The sequence below is a fragment of the Rosa rugosa genome, chromosome 6 (genome assembly GCF_958449725.1).
Source record: "Rosa rugosa chromosome 6, drRosRugo1.1, whole genome shotgun sequence".
Taxonomy (NCBI): domain Eukaryota; kingdom Viridiplantae; phylum Streptophyta; class Magnoliopsida; order Rosales; family Rosaceae; genus Rosa; species Rosa rugosa.
In genome coordinates, this window is record NC_084825.1 from 51298002 (window position 1) to 51322684 (window position 24683).

The 24683-nt window shown below is 37.2% G+C and overlaps 3 protein-coding genes across 3 annotated transcripts; 1 reads left to right on the forward strand and 2 right to left on the reverse strand.

The window, feature by feature from the left end:
* Window positions 1-7221: 7221 nt before the first annotated feature.
* LOC133717327 (transmembrane ascorbate ferrireductase 1) lies at window positions 7222-9743 on the reverse strand. The gene is made up of 4 exons (XM_062144020.1): window positions 9519-9743; window positions 8276-8324; window positions 7935-8134; window positions 7222-7749 (listed from the first exon to the last, which is right to left on the reverse strand). The coding sequence occupies exons 1-4, from the start codon at window positions 9663-9665 to the stop codon at window positions 7450-7452; spliced, it is 696 nt and encodes a 231-aa protein (XP_062000004.1). The 5' UTR covers window positions 9666-9743; the 3' UTR covers window positions 7222-7449.
* A 3920-nt stretch (window positions 9744-13663) lies between these two features.
* LOC133718551 (uncharacterized) lies at window positions 13664-18169 on the forward strand. Its single transcript, XM_062145413.1, has 7 exons — window positions 13664-14382; window positions 14497-14697; window positions 14787-14909; window positions 15058-15095; window positions 15228-15330; window positions 15476-17403; window positions 17594-18169. The coding sequence occupies exons 1-7, from the start codon at window positions 14314-14316 to the stop codon at window positions 17805-17807; spliced, it is 2676 nt and encodes an 891-aa protein (XP_062001397.1). The 5' UTR covers window positions 13664-14313; the 3' UTR covers window positions 17808-18169.
* A 38-nt stretch (window positions 18170-18207) lies between these two features.
* LOC133718550 (protein SHORTAGE IN CHIASMATA 1) lies at window positions 18208-24307 on the reverse strand. Its single transcript, XM_062145412.1, has 8 exons — window positions 23953-24307; window positions 23387-23473; window positions 23215-23301; window positions 23058-23114; window positions 21204-22589; window positions 20552-21070; window positions 18487-20142; window positions 18208-18340 (listed from the first exon to the last, which is right to left on the reverse strand). Exons 1-8 carry the CDS (start codon window positions 24268-24270, stop codon window positions 18242-18244), a joined length of 4209 nt encoding a protein of 1402 aa, XP_062001396.1. The 5' UTR covers window positions 24271-24307; the 3' UTR covers window positions 18208-18241.
* Between the last annotated feature and the right edge of the window lie 376 nt (window positions 24308-24683).

Genomic DNA, 24683 nt, shown 5'->3' on the forward strand with positions numbered 1-24683 from the left:
GAGCATTTATAAGGCTTGTATAATCTTCTCTATTTTGGGAGCTTAAAACTTTAGACCTGGTGGATATAATCCACACAAATTCATGCCGTTATTCAAATGACAGTAGTCTTTCCTCCCCCTAACGGCGGGAAGACTGTCTTATTTTGACCATGCTCAAAAGATGCGTTCAAAAATCTATCACTTTCTTTGGAGTGAAGATGCTCATTGGTTGGTGGCGAACCCAAACCAAGATTTAGGTCAAAACATGCTTTATTCATCAGCATCAACCATATTGATTTATTATTGTATCACTAAGACTCCATTTCCTAATGGCGTACCTACATCCTCTGTATGTGTAGCTATATTAGGAGCTGTGATATTGTTTAATGATATTCTCTTCAGGAGAACCATGTCAATTTGATACACTTGCATCCCACAAATCAAATGGAGTCTACATTGTTTGTATTAATATGGTTGGTCTCAGGGACTTTAACCCAAGCAGATGGTCTTTGCATTTAGCATATAATTTTGTCACTAGCTTAGATATTTCCCAGAATTAAAATGAGACAGTGGATAAATATCTCACACCAATTCATATCGTTCTTCAGGAACAATCTTTTTCCCCCTCATTGCAGGAGGATTGTCTCATTAAAGTGACAACTCGCAAATATGCGGTAAATAAACAATTTGCTTGTGAGTAAGGTTAGCAGTCATCAAAACTTGTAAGTGATTCCATGCAACATGGTAGACAAAAGATGATGTAACCAGTCATGCCAAAATAGTGTATTTGGTTCAAGGAACTTCAGGTTCATGACATCATATGACTGAGTTTACTACAGAAAATTCGATACAGTATATATCTGATGGCATAAAGTCTTCTCCAACCATATAGGAGGTAATTAATGCAACAATATTTCAAATTTGGTAACATGATAGTATAGCTCATTCGGAGCCATAGATCAAGATCTACGACTCTTGATATGGGTGTTACCTTAGCTTCAGTAAACATTAATTGTGAAATACTGATAATTGGAATGGACCAAATTCATTTTGAACTGTTGGCCAAAATGATATACTCGAAAATTTCAAGTTGAAGACTATAATCCATAATAATAGAGTAACATTATCACGTATCACGTGGAGAACCTCAAGTTCTCTGTCACGTATATATTTATAGTCCTAAAGAGGAGGAACTTCAGGTCCTCATATAATCGGAGATCCAAGAAATTTGAGATTTCAATTTTTTTTCATTTTGTAACAACTTCTTGAGGAACATGATCGACGTTCTAAGATAATCAGATTAAGAAACATTTAGTTTCAATGGAAACTCAAGAGGTTACAAAAATTTTCTCAAAACATAAAGTTTGAAGAGGACACAAATCAAATTTGCAAGAATTGAACAGTGGATCTCATAGGATATACACGAAGCTTCTGGTTCATGTTATACAGGTAAAACATGACGTTCAATTATTGTATTGTTGTTTGATGTAGATTAATAACATCAAATGCATTTTGAACTTCTGGCCAAAATGATTATTCGAAATATCAAGTTTAAACTTTATGACCATAACTTATGAGTGAAGGACTTTAGATGGTCATCTAGTTAGTTTGATCATTGAGGAACTTCAAGTCCTCATGTAATTAAGGATCAATGAACTACAGGTTCTGATCTCTTTTAATTACAAAAATTCACGATCACAAATTTGGGGTATACTCATACTCATTCGTCATAAACCAACGGTTAAATATCTGCTTACATTTAAATTGGTGTCAAAATAATCCCCTCAAAGCTTCAGGTTTGAGGTTGACCCAGATTAAAACTTTATGATAAATTGTCTATATATTCACTCGAGACTTATGGCTCGAGTCTGCAGAATTAGAACTTCAGGTTCCAAGGTGGAATGCTTTAAGCAGACATAAAAGAAGAATGTATCAATCGACATATGAAAATTTACTCGAAACTTCTAGTTCGAGTTGACATAAAGTCAAATAAACTATGAATGAATTATATGTGTAATCGAAGCTTCAGGTTCAAATTTTTTTTCTATGAACTGCAAGTTCAAAGATTTTGTAATTTGAACTTCGGGTTCAAATAAATTTTGGCGCTCGAAACTTCAGGCTCGAGGTGACTATAGTGAAGCTTCAAGTTCACTTTTAACTAATTTATATTTTATACTCAAAGCTTCGGGTTTGAGTTTTACTGTTAGAACTTCAGGTTCTACTATGAAATTTTGAACTTCTGGTTCAAAAATATTACACTCAAAATTCATATGTTCGAGGTATAGGACTGCTGGTCCGTATAAGTAACAAAATTTTTTTTTAAAGATAAGTACTATAATGAAAGTACATAACAAAATAGAAAAATTGCAGGGAAGAAAAATAAATAGATAAACTATGCAATAAAATTAATTGTGGAAACTTCTGGTTCCATTAATGAAGAGAATACACAGAACTTCTGGTCTGGTTCATGAAAATCTTCTATCTCTCTTCAAATTGCACAAGAAGTCTTCTGGACAAATTCTCTTTATAAAAAAATGTATAGTCAAGAGGCTTGTAGCATTGACTTAGTGTCCATCCTCGAACTACAACTTCTGGAGGTGGTTTGAACCCCATTATTGAAAAAAAAAAATTAGAGGAACTTCAGGCCCTCTTATAATTGGGGATTAAGATGAGTTTATATATTCGATTGTATAGCTCTGAGGATCTTCTGGCCCTCATAATTGTATAAACTCTGAAGAGTTTCATGTCACAATTTTCCAATTTACATATCATGACCCTAGAGGAACTTCAGGTCCCCATATGATCAGGGATCAAGCAACATGCGATTTTTGGTCATTGTATAATTCTGAGGAGCTTTAGGGCCTCATGTAATCGAATCAAGAAATAGAGATTTCGATCACTTTTGATTACAAAATTCAAATATATATATATTTAATCAATCATAAAGAAGAGTAAATCGAACTCAATTGTGAAACTACAACATACCTGGATTCAAGTGACTTACTCCTTCACGTACTGGTGATAAAAAAAATAATGCATCGAAGCTTTGCTACCAAAGCTGAGAACACAACATGTAAATATAAAGAAAATTGAAAGTATGACCAATTAACTAGTTACTAGGCAGATAGGCATATATATTATATAGAGTTATAGACATCTTGTCTAGTTTTTTTTGATCCATCAAAAACAAAGGTCCATTGAACAGAATGGTCAACCAATTCTTTATACTACGGGAACAAGAGGCAATTGCCTGGGTTCCTTAACCTCAACTTCCCCACCGCACAATCTGCATACAATCTATGCCTCTGCATCTTGTCTAGTTGATTGAGATAACAAAACCCAGTACAGTACTATAGCTAAAAAAATTAGAAGATGAACCCTCAAAAAGTTGAAACGTGCTCACCAATATGAAAACAGATTAATTATTAATCGAAACAAGTGGTATGTGTAACAGTGCAATAGAAAATTCTATTATGCATATCAAGAAGAAAATGGGGAGATCAAATCCACATTGCACAACTGCTCTAGGCCTCTAGAACTGTGAAGGTCACAGTAGCTAGCGAACTGGCAACGGCGACGAGTGAGGAGAAAAACATTAATGCTAAAGAAGGGAACAACCTTTAAGGAGCTCTATAACTGGCCACCAAATACTGGCCGAAGACATTCAGAGCAAACGGTGCGGTTTGGGTCTCATAGAAATCCACATCGCATAATGAAAGAAAAAAAAAATTATAAACACTTTTGAATTAAGAATTATGCATATTATTATGGGTTTCGAATAATCAAATCGAAGGACGAATTAAATCTCATAGATCATGAATCATGGTAAAAAAAATTTGCACCAAGACGTCTTAGATCATCATGGAGACTAAAAAAAATAGAGCAAGCGTGCTGATAACGTGTTATAAAGTAGAGAGAAGATGGATAGAAAATAGTTTGGAGGAAGTAGAAGTCTATCATTCAGTCTCATTAGCCTCCTTTATATAGAGGTAGGGTTTACATCAAAGTACACAACTAATGAGTATTTACATGGACATCCACATAGATAATAATATTTACAACAGTAAACTTATAAATTGAGTAATTTAAAAACAATTGAATTAGCTTGAGTTCGTGATTGGAAACATGTGTGGTTAGAAGTGAATTCTTATTTGATTCTTAATTTACTCAAATCTCCTCAGCTAGTGCCTTGGCAATTGCAAGTTGAGTGGGGTAATTGTTTGCACCGTATCTCTCAAATGCATTTCCGCTCCTCACATATTTTTCGGGAAGGAAACCAAGTTGCAGATGCTTTTGCAAATTTTGGCCTTTCTTCGGCAAGTTTGGTTTGGTGGGATTTCCCTCCAGATTTTGTTTCATCGTTATGTAATCGAGATTATTTGGGTCTTCTCAATTTTCATTTTAGTTAGTTGGGGTTAGAGTTAGCTTCGATTTCCGTTTGCTTTTGTGGGGTAAGGCTTTACGTCCCCCCCCTTATGTGTTTCATTTTCTTTCTTTTGAAATAAAGGGGAGATGGAGAGCATTGTTGCTCTTCTATCTTCTAGATCTCTTCCGATTGCAACATGACCCTGTAAATTTGAACAAGCGCAATAATCTCGAAATTCTGTGACTTCAAATGACCATAGAGATTCAATAGAAATGACTACTTTAAAAAGTCTTTAGTGAGATTGTTTTGAAGCAATTTTGTTCAATTTAAAATTGCACTGAGAGTAAAAAATGAACTAATATGAAATTAGATCTTGAATTCATAAAACTACATGCATCTATATATATAGCCGAATAATTAGTAATATATATTGTTAAAAAAAAAAGATCAATGATGGGTTCAATCACCCTACTGTTTTGTCTTTGAGAACATAATGAATGAAGTGTATGCTTACATACAAAGCCACTTATTGATGAGACCCTTTGTTTTTCACCACTTGAGAAATGACATTTTAGTTAGTCTATTCATTTTTCAAAATATATATATTGTTATTTGAGTTAGTATTAACTTACAATTCATGCTTTCAAGAAATGTGTATTATTAGTAACACTTTGTGCTAACGAAAGGTTATCTTCTCTTCATGTTTGAGGTCTTTGACCTCGTTTAACCTTAAATCGTTAGGAACTGTGGACATGCCTTTGGATTGATTCGAATTGGTGAACGTCATGTTTGTTTGCCAGGTTTGGCCTGGAATGGAATTCAAATTTGTTAGTTATATAACATATGAAAGTGTACTGGACTGGAGGCAGTGTCAATAGTATATTCGTAAATAAAAGCAAAAGTTTAGACTTTAGACCTTATATTACTAGTTCATATGATCAAAGGAAAACATTAACAATTACGGCGTTTACTTGACAGCTACAAATATTGTTTTACTCCCGTAGTCTTATATTTAATAGAAAAGACAAATCAATAGTTGTTACATTAAGAAGGGATAAGGTTAAATCTAGAAATTACTCGATGTAGTTTTCTTAACCAAGAAGAAGAGCAAAACCTTTGGAAATTTAGAGTTGGCAAATAAGTTATCACATAATACAATCGGCTTAACTCATATGACAAAACACGATACGACACGACACGACACGTAGACATCTTGAGTCATTGAATTGGAATCACGTATTTATAATCACTTGTAAGATAGTTATTGTAACCCAAAAAAAAAAATCACAATTCGTCATCTATAAATTAGAAGTTACATCTCTCAATCATTTCGGCTTTGGTCATTAGGCATAATCCTTTTGTTGTTCGGCAGTTCCTATAAACTAATTTCAGAATCTCGCGTGCATCAATATCGCAGCTACTTTACAACCACAAAATCAAAATCTTATATTTTTTGTAGTCAACTAGTCATGTCTTTAGTTCCTATCTATCATGGATAATAGATAGATAGAGTGGTAATAATTGAGACAAACAAGCAAAGGGTCCCAAAAAGATAAATAAGGTAGTCTGATGAAGAGGTGGTAGACCATGAAGTAGTTGATTGATAACCTGATGGTATACCTAAACATTGTCCACCGCAAAATAAAAACTTTCAGGGAGTGGTTAGTGGTTACGGACTTACGGTGCATAAAAAAATAACGCATAGTTTAGTCGAAAAATTTTAAATTTGTTATGGAGATATCAAAAGCATATCTCGATCATTCTATAAATCGGTATTCTCAATAATATCAGTCAAAATTTTAATTAATAGTGAATACACAACTGATAAGATTACCAAAAAAAAACTAATTTAACAAATACATAGGATTAGTTTACTTTCTTCATCACTAAAAGGCTAATGTATTATTATATGCATCTTACACTTTCCGTAGATATTCCTATTATTAGATAGGACTAAATACTCGTTACTCCACTAATGGTCAGTTAATCAATTGTGCAGTCTAAAACCCTAAGGCCGCGTTCGCCGTCTGGTGCAAAATTGGTCTCGTACGGCAGCGCCCGGGCGTCGGGGGTGGCCTCCGGTCTCACCGCTGTCTTGGAGAGTGCTGTCGGACGGGAGATCCATAGCTATTGCCCTTGGGACTCTGTCGGAGAAGGTTGTCTCGGTTTTGTCAGTTTTGGTTTGGCTGGGCTAGAGGCGGAGGTGGTGGGTTGTGTCGTTACAGGCTGGTTGTCAATCCCCGTGGAGGTTTTCGTGGACCGACGACGCCGATTTGGGTTTTTTCGATCAGTGGCGGTGCGGGGCTATGAGGAACCGGATCAGAGACTGTGTTTGTTTGGTGGTGATGCAGGTCGACGATGTACTCGAGATGGTTGGATCGCTGCCATAGTGGTGTAATCGTGACGAGGCAGGTTGGCGGCAAGGATCAGACCAAACTCGGCCGGAAAGTGACGCACGACGAGGGTTGGGAGCAGATGGTGGACTGGGCCCAAGCCAGGTTGATGGGTCGTGTGGATCTTCTTGGCTGACTACCCTATTGGGCTTCTGGTTGTTGGGCTCAGGTCTCTACCCTAGTCCAATAACTTCTAATTTGGGCTAGGGTTTAGGCTCTTGGCCCAAACCTATGTTATTAGCTTTTTGTCTAATTACAATAAGTTTCTTGTATTAGGAACCTAACGAGTGTAGTTTACTTGTCTATTCGCTATGTTTTTTCATAGCTTATAGGCTCGCTTTTAAGTGAGCGATAAGTTCAAATATAGTTGGTCTATCCTATGTACCACTGTGGCTCCTCCACGAATCATTGTTCTGGCCATTGTTATGTGTCAGCGGGTGGGTATGTAATGACATGCGCTATTATCAATGGAATTACCATTACTTCAAAAAAAAATGCATCTTACACTTTCCTAAAATTTCAATTTGAAAGAAAAACATCATGAGCATCTCTATCGCGAATAAACTTATGGACAAGCAGCAATCAATTAGGGCTACACATACAGATCATGATAGCCAGATCTCCATGCTTTATTGGTTCAAGCCAATTAAGTATGGCGACGTGATGCAATTAACACTATATAACAACATAACTATCATATAGGATCGTAGTTCATATTTCTGAGTAGCTGTGGTCTTCTTCTACAGGACCCTGAGAAATGACCGAGAATATCACAAAGGCCCCAAACACGAGTGTAACCAGAGCAGTGAAGTTGACAAGAAATGCCTCACTTCCAAACTTTTCGACTCCTGAGCTCTCAAGGAATGTGAGCTTCTCCAAGAACCCCAAGGTAGCATTGCCGACGACTAAAATGTACACGAGAAGCCCAAAAAGCACATGCCATGGAACTGAGTCACTTCTCAGCCCTGCACTTCCTTTTGGGTAGAAGAATACCAAGAACCCATATATCCACTGCCATGACCACAAATTTACACAATTAGGGGAACACATTTTATATCATGAAAACCCCCTAAATTCCTATCAGAGTCCTTTTGAACATCTCACGTGTGTTGATGGACGAGAATAAGAATTAACGACTACATTGATATGTTTCTTAGCCCTGATTAGGTTGTCTACAGTGGGATAGAGGATTATACCTGAATACCATAGAGGCAAATAACCCCAATGCCAATCCAGGAGTGCAGACTGTAGAGATTGGCAACCCCAGTCTCATTGTGGTTCTTGAATGCAGTATAAATGCCGATTATACCAAGTGCTAATGCGATAGCATGAAGAACCAGGTGCACTAATTTCTTCACATCTTTCCTCAAAGGAAGGTATCTATAACTGATAATGGCTGCAACACAGACAAAAGTGAAGGACGATTTCATCCAAATGTATTTGCAAGGAATGTATGTATAAATTTACTATAAAGTATTCTAAAAAAAGAAAAAAAATTACTCTATATATAAAGATGCATTAACTTGTTTTAAATTACCTTCTCCTCCAAGGAAAACTAAGCCCAATACCATGAGAAAAGGATGGAGCTGTAAAAAATTGAAAGACAATGAAAGATCAGTTGAGCACAACGTAAATTCTTACTACTTTATTATTCTCAACTATGTGATACAAATTCAACGACAATTAACCACAACTGATTAGAAAATTCATTAAATATGTAAACAAGACCCGAAGACCGTATGAAAATCATTTTATCTAATTATAGATAAATTTCACCTTTATTTGGGCCTAGCTAGCATTATAGTCTATAGTTTAACGAGCCTCTTTTGCTTTTACATCCCATCTTACTCTTTTCACAAAAAACCAAGTGGGCTGAAAGAAAAGGATATTTGACAGCTTGAAATCAGATAACACCATACCCCGTGCTCATAACTAATTAATTAGGTCCACTTGATTCCAAAAATTCTGAAAATGTATGGTAGATGGCTACAACACGTGTTTCACTGATTTTCCCATCTAACAATTAACTGAAACAAATCAAATATTTTATATACCTAGCATCAAAGATTTTAAAATGTGCTCATTAGAATATGCATACTACAAATCATAAGACGCTTTCAAGGGAAAATAATAATAATATTTTGATTACAATTTTCATGGCAGACGTTTTTCCCAAACCTATCTGATATTCTACACACAAATCAAGCATGGAACCCTAAAAGAAAAAGGTTCCAATACAGTAAGGTTAAGGTAGACGAAGGTTAGGTAAGCCGTAAGCTGAGTTAGAAGGGCCGGTAGGTGAATATGTACGTGAAAGGTAGCTTAGTTACCTGTGGATAATCATTAATCATATTGGTAAAAGTAACTGAAATAGTAAGACACGAAGCTTAGAGTCCATGAAGATGCATTAGTTTCACAGATTCAACCACAAGGAAACACGAGCCTGCTTGTGTCAACATCATACTTGGATCAATCATGTTCTACAATGCCCTTAATTATTTAAATACATATCCTCCATTGAAAAACAAATGGAAGAAGGGTCAAGGAAGGTAGGTGCGAATAAAATTATCATCCATAATTCCAAAATATTAATTTATAAAAATACCAAAAAAAAAAAAAAAAAGGCATCTAATACCATATGATGGATTCTTGGAGAATCAAGACATATGCTAGATGTCTATAGAGGCCGTTGATTAAGTATTACAGAAGCAGAAGACATTTTCCAGAGGAAGAAACAGTCGCCGGGAAAAAGAAAACAGAAACAGAGAGAGAGAGCTTACGTTGAAGATGAGGCTCTTGTCGGTGGCTTCCCATGCGAAACCGCCCCTGAAGTATATGGACCAAACCAGAACCAGGATCAAAACCGCGACTCCGAGCGCGTGCACTACAAACGTGAATGGAGTCGATGGTACTCCTAAGGCCGGCATCTCTCTCTTTCTCCTTTGTTCTTTCTCTCTCTTCCTTTGAATCTACATAGTGAAATGAAGCCCTATTTATCTCCACCTGCAGCCATGGGATTTGGGACTCGGATAATCTGTGAAGGATACCACGTGGCCTTTTTTTAATAGAGGGCTCTTTTTGACTCTACGTACGTATACCAAAAGTTGTGTACAAATTGTTATCCACTTTTGTTTTGTCTGGGTCTGGGTTTCTTTTTCCGGCTAAGATTTAGATTTTAGACATTTAGTGACATACTAACAAATGAGAATGTAATTATTCTACAATGATCTTGAAGCCTTTTATGTAATCTTGTATATGGGAAATTGGGAATATTATAAGGCTATGGCCTATTATAATGGGAAGTTTGGCCTCTAATCTATATGTATGGAGCATGGTGAAGTTCTTGTGCAGCCGTTTTAACCAGGGCACGTGTGGCACTAGAATTCCCAATGCTTGTGTTTCACATGAAGATCAGAAGGAAGCTAGAGAACGCAAGTATCACTCTTATAAACATGTTACAATTAAAGCCATGAATTACTGTATATGAAACTATGAATACACTATCTTTTATCTAAAGGTTCGTTTATAATATATTAATGTATGGATACATCGATCAACTAAATCAGTTCAATTCAGAATTAAAGTGACTATATGTATTGATAGACAAATTTTAAAATACTCTACTTCTGTATCGAACTAATATACGTTTGTATCATATTAAATCTATTTATATACTGAATTAAATTTATTTGATATATCGGTACATTGATATACCGTTGAACTGTACCTAGTAGCTCTTTACGAAGAAACGTAAGCCTCTCATCCCAACTAGTTTTTCTATATGTATTCTATGTGTGTTGAGGAGGCATACCAAGTGTTCAATTACATGTCCAAGAGACACGTTGCACCCATGAGGAGGGAGTTGATTACCAACATGGTTTACACTCCATCAGGTTTCGAAAAGAAATCGTGAGGCTTTGGATTTGGATTTTGTGGATGAAGTTATATATAAGTTCAGATCATCTAACCCAATTGAGTCCACATTTTCTTTTCAAGTTCTGATGTGTTGAGAGAGAAAGAGACCGCTCTTACGTCGATGATGAGGTTCGTTAATACCCTGGTGTACTTTTCACCTTTTGTTTGGGCTTCTTTCTTCGGCTAAGATTCAGTCACAAATGGGCTTTTATGTATGTGCGAAATTGGGAAAATATTATGTTCAATCACAAATGGGCCCGTGGCTGTTATTAATCAGAGGGCTCGTTATGCATTTTATTAATCAGAGGGCTCGTTATGCATACGCGTGTGCCTAAATTGAATTTCACCTTTGGTTTTACTTGGGGTCTGCTCAATCTTTTTCTTCCGAGCCTCGTTGTGCGTAAGCTTTCTCTAAGAACTTATAACTTTGATCTTCACTATTCAAATAGGTCTTTCGTATAAGATATATTATATAATTTTTAGGTTGTTCCTAATTGTGACCTTATTTTTAGGCCTCGTTTGGTTCGTAAAAAGGAAATCAATTCCTTTGTATTTCCTATAGGAAAGGAAAGCTAGTGGGAAGTTTGTTCTCTTTTCCGCTGTTTGGAAACGTTGGTAAGCAATGAGAAAATATGTGTGTTTCCATTTTAGTGTTTAGTTTGTGCAAGGAAAGGAAACTAAATTATATTAAAATTCCATTTATATCATAATATAGAATTACACAAATCTCATAAACTTTTTGAATAAAATTGTCAATCATAATTTTCAACAATGATAGAAATGTATTTATAATATGTAATTAATGCTGAGAAAGTAGAAGGGAAAATAAATCATTTGGAGGATGGGATGATCCACTTTCCCCCATATTTTCCCTTATCAAAGGAAAGTTGTTCATTTCCTTATGCACACCAAACATATGAAAGAAATACATTTCCTTTCCCAAGTCCTTAAATCCACGAACCAAACGAGGCCTTATAGATCTGTTATTTTGATTCAGAATAGCACTAATAGGTTGGTTCCAATCGTTCTCTTTACATTAATGAAGGGAATAGACCTATCCGAATAAATTATAGTGAACATCTTCTCTAGGTTACCGGTCAAGTCCCTAATCCGATGCACCTGCGTCTCAAAGCAATATCATTTCCTCATTTTATCAGACCCGATTTTCACCAAAACCCAGTTTCTTCAGGTCACAGACTCCTCATCTCCTTAGAGGCTTAGACCACCCTGAACTCGGATCCCTAGACTTGGATACCCTGTCGTTTGAAGACATAAGGGAGCCGAATTTCCGTTTCTAAACTTCGTTTCTTTTGCTCTATGGAGTAATTGTTCATGGGCACAAAATGAGATAATACGTAAAAATTTTACAGCTAAAAGAAAGAAAGTGTCTAAGGAAACCGGTAAGCGTCTTGTGCGTTTTTATCGTAAGAATCATTATTCATGAGATTAGAGAATGAGCTCGATTTTATTTTCCTGATAACGAGGTAACTTTGTTCGGATAATTTCTTAAGTTGAACCTACTCATTGGCTCACCTTTGCGGTTAACAAATTTTCGCCTTATACTTGTAACTTGAACAGTTTGGACATGCAAGAAAATGAAGGAATGATCAGGTTCGCCCGAAAATATCACTTTTGCTCAACAGTCTGAAACATGGCAAGAACCAAGAAGCTGTTGGAATTTAATTTTTTTTTGATACGAGCTGTTGGAATTTAATTTGTGATCAATATCAAATATAGAAGATAGACATTTGACCAAACAATTATAGAAGATTCGGCGCAAACCACATGATGTCCAGCCCTTATCGGCTTATCCCAGCCCTACCCGAATAAATTATAGTGAACATCTTCTCTAGGTTACCGGTCAAGTCCCTAATCCGACACACCTGCGTCTCAAAGCAATATCATTCCCTCATTTTATCAGACCCAGTTTTCGCCAAAACCCAGTTTCTTCAGGCCACAGACTCCTCATCTCCTTAGAGTCTTAGACTACCCTGAACTCGGATCCCTAGACTTGGATACCCTTTCGTTTGAAGACATAAGGGAGCCGAATTTCCCTTTCTAAACTTCGTTTCTTTTGCTCTATCTTGCCTTCCCTGGGCATTGGCACAAAATGGAATTGTTCTGAAGTTCTCTTTTATTTGTGTCAGTTCAAACCCTGAGAAATTTATTGCTTTTCAGAAACTTGGTTTGCTAAAAATATAAATAACGTCACAAAGAAGACGTTTTGGACCATTTAAAATCACTGTGCAGCAGAGCCAACTAACTACCAAGTAGCATTCATGATTGATCCATATGTGGTATCCCGTATCCATACCAATGAGATGATATGTAGAAACTTTAACAGCTTAAAGAAAGAAAAAGTCTAGAAAACCGGTAAGTCTCTTGTGCATTTTTCTTGAAAGAATCATCATTTATTATATTAGAGAAATAACCTCGATTTTATTTTCCTGCTAATAAAGAGGATAATTTCTGAAGTCGAACCTACTCATTCACTTTTACATTTGAGATTAACAAATTTTCGCCTTGAACTTGTAACTTGAACAGTTTGGGTATGCAAGAAAATGAATGAATGAATGAGCAGGTTCGCCCAAATATCACTTTTGCTCAACAATCTGAAACATGGCAAGAACCACGAAGCTGTTGGAATTTAATTTGTGATCCATATCAAATTATAGAAGATAGACATTTGACCAAACAAACATAGAAGATTAGACGCAAACCACGTGATGTCCAGCGGTCCAGCCCTTATCCCAGACCAAGCACGTGTGGAATGACACCCAAGTCCATATTTTCTTTTCCCCAGAGAAAGAAAAACCCAGAAATGCCACCATGTGTTTCCTCCATTATTTTCAATCTTATACCAAACTGTTTCCTACTCTATATTAGTACTATACTAAGGTAATAGAGCACAACCGACAAGGCACTCAGGTAATAATAGAAACCTTTTATGCACTGGAAAGGCAATGTCTTTTTTTTTTTTTTTTTTTTTGGATAAAGGCAATGTCTTTTCCTCAGTGCTCTGAAAGAAATCTGTAGAAATTTTGTGTTTTGGGCCATCAAACTTTCCAAGGTGACCTATCAACCTCTGGTTTGCAAAACTCACTTTTATGATTAGCCTATTACACCTTCGGTTTTGGTCAAATAAAGTTTTCACTCCAATGGGATTTCCTCCTCATTAAGGAGGTCATAAAAAATTGGATTTGGTGCCCTTAAAGGAGCAGGGGCATTTACGTCATTTGAGGGTGGCATTATACCCTTTTTGAAAGCAAAAAGATAGCGGTAATGCGTTTCAGAGATCTTTTTCCATTACAGACTTACAGCGAAGCTTCTTATTGTGTTTTTCTGTAACAGCAAATTTTGTTTTTCTAATATAATTTAGATCTGTTTCTGGTTCTTGGAGACTTAGTTTTATGCAGAATCTAGTGCTTACAGCTAGATGTGGAGGTTTAACAGCTACCACAGAGCCCTTTAGTTGCTTTCAGAATATTCATAGTGTTGCAGAAATGGTGGGGAGGAAAATACCTTACTTGGTTCTGACCATGTTAGACTCAATTCTTTTATAAAGAAACCGAGAAAAAAAGCAAAGACTGTTTGCCAAAAGAGGAGGAGTGTGTTGGGAAAGACTATTTTTCTGAGATCTGAAACTCTGGGACTGGCATAATGTTCAAGACATGGAGCAAGAAGAAGAAGATAAAAGCTATATTCCAATTGCAGTTTCAGGCAACAGAGGTATGTATCAGTTTAACACTCGAAAAGTGAAAATGGGTTTGTGAGATTCAGCTGAAATGTGATCTAGTATTGTTCATTCATACCTGGAATTGCTTCCAACATTTTCTGTTTCAGGTGCCGAAATTGAAGAAGCCTGCTTTGATGATCTCTCTGGTGCCGGACGACGTGGGAAAGGCGACGGTGAAACTGGGGAAGGCTGCGGTTCAGGATGGGACCTGTACATGGGAAAATCCAGTTTATGAGTCAGTGAAGATAGTGGAGGAAGCGAAATCAGGGAAACTGAAAGAGAAGATTTATCACTTCATTGTTTCCAGTGTAAGAAAGAAAATTGAGCTCTTCTGAGTTTCATACTGATGGGAATTGTTGTTGTGGAAGGTTGTAATTCTAATGGGGAATCATTGCAGGGAACTTCGAAATCTGGTTATCTCGGAGAAGCTTCAATTGATTTTGCAGATTTTGTGGCAGAAACTGAACCCTTAACTGTCACTCTACCCCTTAAATTTGCGAATTCTGGTGTAGTTTTACATGTTAGTCTTTCTATCACTATCTTACTCTCACTTCTAGATCACAAATACAATCAATAACACAAGTAGTTCTGACTATTCACTAAATAAAAGAAAAACTTCAATGCCATTGACTATTAGTATCTGATGCATAATAAAATTCTTGAGGCAGGTGACGATTCTCAGGGTGCAGGAAGATGGTGATTATAGGTGACAATATGTTCTATCTATTTCCCATAAAGTTTTCTTCTTTCCTCTAATTTTGGATTTTTATTTTTCAAAGTTTTCTCTAGCTTTCCCCTTCCTTCTACTAGTTAGTAATGAAACTCAATCTAATTTCAGAGAAATTGAAGAAAATGAGGATCCCAGTCTTTCACGCCATAGCAGCGTGGACATCCAGAACAGCAATTGGGATACAGATGGAAGCAACCACCTAAGTTTTGAAGTATGTATTCTTGCATTTACTTTTAACACATGACATGAAATTTCTGAGATCAAATGGTAGCTAGCCATAACCAACTAGTTTATTATCAGAGTTTTGGGGATGGGAACCTAACTAGAGTCTATTGTATGTCATATTGCTGTAACAGAATGGAGCTTTTGATAGAACAAGTAATGGTGCCAGTTCCGTGTCACCCCAAGGAAAAGACTCCATGCCTCAAAATGGAAAGGCTGGTGCCACTGCAACAAAATTAACCTTGGATTGGTCTTCAGATGAAAGCTTATTTGACTCACCAAATAGAGTTGAAGACAAGCCTCCAACGGAAAAAGTGAAAGATGTTTCAGGTGATTCCATTGAGAAACTCAGAAAGGAAAATGCAATGCTGATGAGGCAGGCGGACATATCAGAACTGGAATTACAGTCTCTCCGAAAGCAAGTGTCAAAAGAGAGCAGCCAAGGACAAAATCTGTCAAGACAGATTATTAGCCTTAAAGAGGAGAGAGACGCACTCAAATTAGAATGTCAACAACTAAAGTCATCGCGGGGACGTGGTGAGGAGGTACATGCTTCCCAAAAATTGCAGCCCGCGGACAAAGATACAAGAGTGCAGTTAGAAACAATGAAGCAAGAGCTTAATCGTGAAAAGAAAGTAAGAACCAATCTTCACTCGCAACTGCAGACAACACAAGACTCAAATTCTGAGTTAATCCTTGTGGTGAAGGATCTTGAAGATTCGTTGATGAAGAAAGATAGGGAAATATCTGATCTTTCAAGCAAGTTAGAAACTGAAAAGAATTCCAAATTAATGGGGAAATTTTCTGTGCACAAAACAGATGAGGATGAAGCAGAGTCGTTGAAGCAGAAGATCCGAGAACTTTTGAGTGAAATGGACACCCACGAGAAGGAGAGGGAAGAACAAGATATGCATATAAAACGGCTCACCTTGGACTATGACTTTTTGAAGAAGAAGAACAATGACATCTCTCTGAAGTTAGATCGAAACCAAGAAAAGCTACGAACAGAGATGGAAAATGAGCGTGCAGGTTATATTGCGACCATAAAAGAGCTTGAATCTCAAGTAAAGAGATCAGAAGAAACAATTGAGAAGCAAGCTCATGAATTCGCAGAATGTTTGATCTCAATTCAGGAACTGGAAAATGAGGTCAAGTGTTTGGAGATGGAAATGGAGAAGCAGGCCAAGGGATTTGAAGATAAACTGCAGGATCTGGCACATGCCAAAGATGAGCAAGAACAGAGAGCTACTGAAGCAGAAGAAGCATTAAGAAAGACAAGGGGGAATAGTGCTGCTACAGCTGAGCGTCTTCAAGATGAATTAAGAAAGCTTTCTGTGGAAATGGCATCTAAGGTTAATGAGAACGAGAAGCAGAGCACTAAAGCACTGGCAGAAGCTAATGAACTGCGTGTGCAGAACAGAATTCTGGAAGAGAAGCTCCAGAAATCCAATGAACAGTTAGAACTGATCAAGAACCAGATTGATGTAAAAGCAAAGCATGTAGAGCAGATATCCTTGGAACTAGAAAACAAATCGAAGCAGCTTGAATATGCAGAACTGCATAAGGAAGAAAAGCATGAAGCTCTCACAATGAAAATCCAAATGCTCAAAGCTGAGATAGAAAGGCTCACAGAAGAGAACTCTAGCATCACAAAACAGGAGGAAGAGAAATTGAGAGGAGATTTGGAACAAATGAAGAAACTAATTGCTGAAAATGAGGTGCTCATCCAGAATTTGAATGTTGAAAAGCATGATTTGGAGAAAAGATTTGCTTCATCAAAGCAGGAATCAGTGAAAACGCATGAAGAACTTACTAACATGAGGTCCATGAAAGATGAGAAGGAGGCGACAATCACTCGTCTCAAGTCAGAAGTGGACAAGTTGCGGACCCAATGCAATGAGTCTAAGAACACCTTGCGTAAGGAAGCATTGGAAAAGGAAAATTTGAGTAAGCAAATACTTCAATTACAGGCTGGGTTAAGGAAAGAAGGAAAAATCAGCACTACAGATAAGAAGCTCAAGAAATATAATGGACAAGCTGCTGTTTCTAGTAATAACCAAAGGTACAAGCATTCAATTAAGAACACTTGGACTGATCGCTGCTTATCTCAACTAATTATAACAATGTTTTTTCCCAGACGAGTGTCTCTTTTATTTATTTTATGTAAAATTTGGATTAAACTATGCATTTAACTTCTAACACAAAGGGGGTTTTTTAGAATGGTGTTTTATAAGTTTCATTCTATTTCACAGGAAATCTGAAGATTCCTTGGAGAGAGAGCGTAATTATAAGGACTTGCTGACCGAGTTGACATTGCTAAAAGAAAGAAACACATCCATGGAAAAAGAACTGAAGGAGATGGAAGAGAGATATTCAGAGGTAAGTCTCAGATTTGCAGAGGTTGAAGGTGAAAGGCAACAACTTGTCATGACTGTGCGTAACCTCAGAAGCAATAAGAAGAACTAGCACCCTGTGAGCTGTTTCACTTAGGTTACTGTACAGAATGCATAGTGAAGCAGGTTGTGCTGAGGTGCTGAGCACTGGAGCAAAGATACAGGTGGGACTATCGAACTACAGAGAAAAGGTCAAGAAATATGCTGTATAAGAATTAGACAGTTCTTCCTCATCACTATTGTTCATGGCTCTCCAATTAGATGCAAGACAGAACCACCGAAAATCAAATCTGGCTAAAAAGTGCATTATTTTTGTATCAAGCAAGCTCTACTCATTCATTTGTGATAACTTGTTCAATTTTCTTGCATTGACATTTGATAAGGTTCAAATTTGGCATGCAGAATAATATTCAGAAGTGAGAGTATTGGCTTTTACATCTCAGATATTACACAATTCCAATCTAGCATATGTACTGTAACCAGAGAAATTTCATTTCAAGCTTACAATTATATACGACTCTGAAACTTTCTGCTCGGACCATTAGCTCCATCACTCCACACAAGTTTAGTTTGGCTTCCACTCTTATTCATTGCAAAAGATAGTGTCTGCAATTGATCAAGTGAAGAAATCAATAAAAGAAATTGGAACTCGGTATGAACTATCAGTGATAGAAATATGGTATATGCATGTAAATTATAACATATAAAAATAAAACTACAAAGATGCCAGAAGGGTAGTCAGACTAGACAACCTGTCTTGCTCTCTTATCAGCTGGTGTAAATCCAGTAAGAGGAAATGCTGAACTCTTTTCAATCTTGGATGAGCGTTGTACCGGTCGCTTTTGTCTTTTCCGTTCTGGTAACTTTCTCGGAGTGTTACCACCTTCATACTTGAAAAATTCAAGAATGGATGGACTTCTTCTCTTATTAACTTTCGGCGCATTGCCTGAATACCCCAATATTGGGCTAGATAAGTCCCGTGGAAAGGACTGCTGGCGCAACCTGCTCTTTTCCTTGATTTTGTTTAGAAACTCTATTGTCCAGGGACTGTTTTGTTGTGGAGTGCCTGAATGGAGAGCATTTGAGAGCTGTGTTCCTCCATAAGCTGATATATCATTCTCATGGAGATGTATCCGTTGAGATATTCCACTGGACCTCTGCCTGAAACTCTCCTCTAAGAAATTGTTATGTTGTCTTGAAGGAAAAACATCATTTTCAATCTCCGTATCTGCATAATTGTTGGCTCCAACTTGCGAACTTTGTCTCGGTTCCTTTACAGGACCCCAAATAGTTGTGCTTGAGTCTATTTCAGCAGCTGTTGGGAAAGTTCGGTGACTGCTTGAACCAAAAGACAACTTTCTTGCAGCTTTGTACTTTCTCATGGTATCCATTTCAAGCTCAGGCATCAAAGATGAGAATTCCATGGAGTTGGCAATAGAAGAAAAGTCCACATCAAATACAGGACTATCTGTTAGATCAATAACTTCTCCTTTTATATCCTCATGCAGGTTTTCAGAGTTCTTCAGGTCTCTGAAATCAAATGTGTTCATCATAGCCCCATTTGGTCCCTGTTTCTGACCTGATATCTTATCCTTCAAAGAAAAAACCGACCTTTTTGTCCCACTTAATAACTGAGGCTCTTTGGAGATCTGAGAATCATATTGCTCGGGAAGCCTAAAAGGATTCTTCATCATAGCCATATCCAAAACCTGTTCTTGATCAAACAAATCATTGTGAGTGAATCTAGGCTTTCTGAACTCATCAATTATGTGAGGGCTTTTTGACATACAGGAATTATGTAGCTTGGAAGCTGCAGGAGGATCCGAAATGGCATCAGTGGATATGTTTATCGGCTCCAGATGCAAGGAGTCATTCATTCGTATGTCATATTTGTCAGGACTACAATTGTACTTTCGTCTTTTTCTTTCAGAAACATTTAAGTTATATCTTCCTGAGTCTGGCCCTGAAGACACTGAAGAGGAGCAGTCTGTCATTATTGATTTAGAATCTCCACGTTCACCATATCTGCATAAAGCACTAAATAGTCTGATACTTTCATCAGGAACATGATACTTTTGGATTGCATGGATCCTCTTTTCATGAGACCATTTAAGAAACTCAATGAGAGACACTCCAGAAGACAGTATTGCATGAGCTGACAAAGCATTAACTGAAGGAAACTTGGTAAGGAATGATTCTGCAAGAGATTCTGATTCAGGCATTTGAGGAAATACGCCCCTAATCGACTTTGTGGCTTGTTCAATGCAGCTCAATATAATCTCATCAGTCAACTCGGATGAATAGGAGTTGAAGACCTGCAAATCAATTCCCAGGCTTGCTGCTGCAGCATAAAGTCCATCTGAGGACTCCATTACAGTGGACTGGAAGCTGGTGTCTCCTTCAAAGACCTGTAGAAAGAGAAAGCACAAAATATATACAGATTTCATTGTGGAATTAATATCTAACTATCTATAAAGGACTTGAAATATTACACATGTATGACAATAGTTTCAGGTATCAAATCATAAATTCAATCAGTAATCATGATTATAATCATTCTTTCAGTGTAGATGGTATAAATGAGCAAAGTTTTCATATCTCCAGCTATTAAATATACTAATGAGTACAGAAAGTATCCACCAATTCAATCATTTGCCTAATGAGCTAAGTAAGATGTTAAGGTTACTTGACTAAACCCATACAGTCTAACTTCTGACTGTTGCATTCTCTCCATCGATCAATTGGGAGATAAAAAAAAAAAAATTAATAATAAATAATAATAAAAGTAAAAACTATCACCATAGTTATGGCGGTTACCAGAATGCAGCTACTGAAAGTAGTACTCAGCAATGTCAAAACATTTGTGGCGATGTTCTCAATGCACAAAGGTAAGCATGAAGAAGCTTCATCAAGAGAAGTTGCTTTCTTTCCAATGTTTCTGCAGTCATACCACACTAAACATACTGCAGGACTGAGCACAACGTCCACTGGTAGCTCTGAATCACGTTCTACGACTTGTGCACCTTTTTTCTCCATTGCAAGAATTTTTTGATAAGTACTTCTTCTGGAGACTATCATTTCCTTTTCTAGATTTTGAGTGTTTACAACAATGACCGTCTCAGGGAAAGACATGATGCGCTGCTGAATATAGTCAGCTTCCATTGCAAATGGCATAGAAGGAATAGGTGGGGGGATACTGCTAGCTTCAACTTCATCCGAATCCTCTTTAGATCTCATATTATACTCTTCCTGACACGGAAAACTGTCCAAGAGTTCCTTTGACTTCTGCTCATTCCTATGCTCAACTTTAGCACATATAGAATGAGATTGTTCGCCCTGGGATACAGCTGGTGTTAGTATACATGTATGAACTGGTAAGTTGTGAATCAATTAAGTGACAAATATATGAAACAATTATAAACAATGAGACTAAACATAGACAGATTAATTAATATTATTACTGGCAAACCTTGGTACATGGAGCAATCTTATCAACTGCCGTAACTGCACAATCACTATTTCCAGCCGTATAGGCCGTCCGAGGATTCAAGAAAAAGTCAATATCATTGAATTGTGACATAGACTTGAAAAGAAATGAAGCCCTCTCAGCACCCTTTTTCTCTTTCTGCTGTCTATTTTTGGGCTGTAGAAAATTGCCATCAGACAATTTTGTTGAAGCATCTCCAATATGACCGGTATGAATATCAATGCCATCAGAAAGCAACTCCTGAAATTCCTTGCTTTCATCTTTGTTTAATCCATCTACAGAACCTTTTTTATCTATATGCTCTGCTTTCTTTGTCAGTGGAAAATTGTCGCAAGACAATCTGGTTGAAGCATCTCCAAGATGACCAGTAAGCATAGGAATGGCATCAGAAAGAAACACCTGTAATTCCATTTCTTCTGTGTTCTCTACAGCATCATCAGAGAAAACCAAGTCATAGAACTTTCCATCATCAAATGAATCCCAATAGGAACCAATGCTAAGCGGATTCATATCCTCCAACATCTTCTTCTGACAGGAATAATCATGGCAGGTGCTATCTTTCTCAAGAAGATGCCAATCCAAGTAAATCCTATCTGATGCAGATAGCGGCTGTGGCTTTACGTCAGTAAGCTTTTCCTCAATAACAACATATGATGAACTCATCCTTTCATTATCATTTAGAACAGGTACAGGCAATGATTTGAATGTATCATCAACCAGGGCTAGTTCAGGACTAACAATCAAATTGTTGAAGCTCTTGTCTCCATTAAACATCCAGTCACAAGTTTCTGGTTCATTTGCTGTTTGTGCTTTAAAGAGTTCTTCAAAAATTAGGGATGAGTCCAAATCAAGAATCTGAAATTCCTGAAAAACAACTGGGCATGCAGACTGGAAACGAGAACCTATGCTTGCCCCTTGATATATGATGTTTCCCTGAATGTGGGACATCTCCACCATGCTTAACAAGTCCATCTCAGGGGGAATGTTGAGGGACCCGAGGTCAGATCCAACACACGGCTTTGATAGACAATTATCTGAAAGAAGCTCTAACATCCCATATTCCTTTGAACCCAAAAGCTCCTTGCCATTTAAGTTATCACTTTGAACCAAATGTTGTGGCTCAATATTTTCATAAACAGAAGAAAGTTCATCCTCCATAGACAGAGCTGTCAAATTTTGCAGAGGTATCTCATTTGCTTCTAACATAGGAAAAGGTATCTGATAAGAGGGCATTTGGTCCTGACAAGAACCATCATCTTCGAATGAATAAGCATTTTGATCCATGGGATACTCTGACTTTAAGTCTTCAACTATATGCACCGATTCATGAATATCCCAAGGATACTGCATTGTAAGATTGAGAGTTTCCTGAAAAAAGAATAAAATAAAAATCCTTGATTTCATTAACAGCCTGTTTTTAAATATACAACTGGGAATCAGAAACACATCCTGGGACAAACTCAGTAACAGCAACTTGTTAACATGATACACAAAATTCAAAAACAAAAGTAATGCAATCTAACCCTTCTATACCAATATTTATTCCTAAATCCACCACTTCCCTATCAAAAGGCTACTCCAAGAATGATATTAGTGAAAAAATTATCAAAACAAGCTATCTAATCTGATCACAAAATAAGCATTCTTTTATATGATAAAACCACCATTGTAATTTAATCACGCATTTAAGAAAGACATTCACACAGATGTTGAAAGTTCCAGTGTCATTGTATCAACAACTTTGAAATGCCGAAGTCAAGTGTATAAGGCAAAATGAATAATCGAAAGTTATAACAAAATTTAGATTGAAATAGACATTGATTAGAGTATTTCAACCTCTGGAACTTCAGAAAGAATCGGGACCTCATCTTTCTCATAAATGTAAGCATTTTCCTGCACATAAGAGACGCATAATATTATGTAGGCAAGTATTCTCATGTAGATGTGGAGCCAAATTGTATATTTACCAACTTCATCAGTAGAATCAGTTTACCAAGAATACATCCAGCTCTTGTGTTTCAAATTGGAGTACTTCACACTGGAGTGCATCACTATCCCCATCTCTTCTGCCACTATCCTCCTTCAACAGTAATATAACTTAGACTCATCAGACCAAAACAAAAATATTGTAAGGCTATTAAAATCTGAGAATGTCATCCTCGTACTTTTTGAAATTCAGTCTCCGGAGACTCTGAACCGGCAGCTATCTGATTCTGCAGTCCCTTCTCTTTTCTGAGAACATCGGCTTCCTGCTGCAGGTCACCACAAACCAAAAAAAGACCTGAGTTAGTCAACACAGAAGTACAGTTCAGCAACTCGAGAGCTAACAAGTAATTTTAGAGTACTTAGAGAGGCAATTAACACAACTTCTTAGCATATGAATTCAGTTTCATAATTCATAAACTTCTATCAAATTCACCATCAAAATTAAGCACGGATCGAAACCGTGGATAGATAAACCTAGAATGTATACTGGTGAGAAATTCATGACAGTTCAGGATCGAAATTACGAGTTTGATAATTGCTGGTACATGATGCACTAGACGCTAACAAAACCTATAGCTCATACTGAATCATCAAATCCTTTAAGAAACAGAAGAAGAAGAAGAAAAAAAGCATAAACAGTCGTTTCATCCAAAACTCAATTCCAGAATTCACGAAGCTATGAACAATCTCCCAATTTCTAATCCCGTAAGCCAAATCTCTACTCTGATACAGCGAATTGAATTACCTCCGAAACCCGAACAGCACTGCTGCCGGAACCGAAACTGCGCCGTTTCGGAGCCTCGAAGTCCGCGATGTCGACGGGGAGGTTCTGAGGGAGGACGTCGGAGAAGAACTTGGAGAGCGCGGCGGTGATCGGCAACTGTTCGATTTGGAGGGAGACTTGGAGGACGGGATCGAGGCGTAGGTTTTGGAGGACATTGGAAGTGGAGAGGTTGGGGTGAGGAGGGAGGTTAGGGATGGGGAGGTGGAGGAAGGTTAGGGTTTCTAGGGTTTGGAGTGGAGTGGGGGTGAAGTAGTCGATGTTGAGGAAGCGAGTTCGCATTTCAGGTTCTTTGAGAGATAGAGAGAGAAAAGAGGGAGCTGAAAATTTAGGGAGTTGAATTTGGCGCTTTAAATTTGGCCGTTTAAGACTTTAAGTGGTGCGGGTCATGCTAACATGCGCTGGTGAGCGTATTATTCGCTCTGAATGCATCAAGTAACGGACTATGGGTCACAACTTGCTCTATTGGATTATTAGAGACTTCGAAAACTGTATAGGGCTCTAAAGATATGAGTTGTTCAATTAGTTATTGTTAACGGTGTCTCTATATATTGAATCAAAATAAAAATTTTAGTATTTAGAATTTCAATACTTGGAGCACTATAGAACTTCAAAAATACTCTCTTTATTTTTTGAAATATATACTTTGGTGTCTTCTTATTGACCGATCATACAATTGTACCTCATCGGAATGT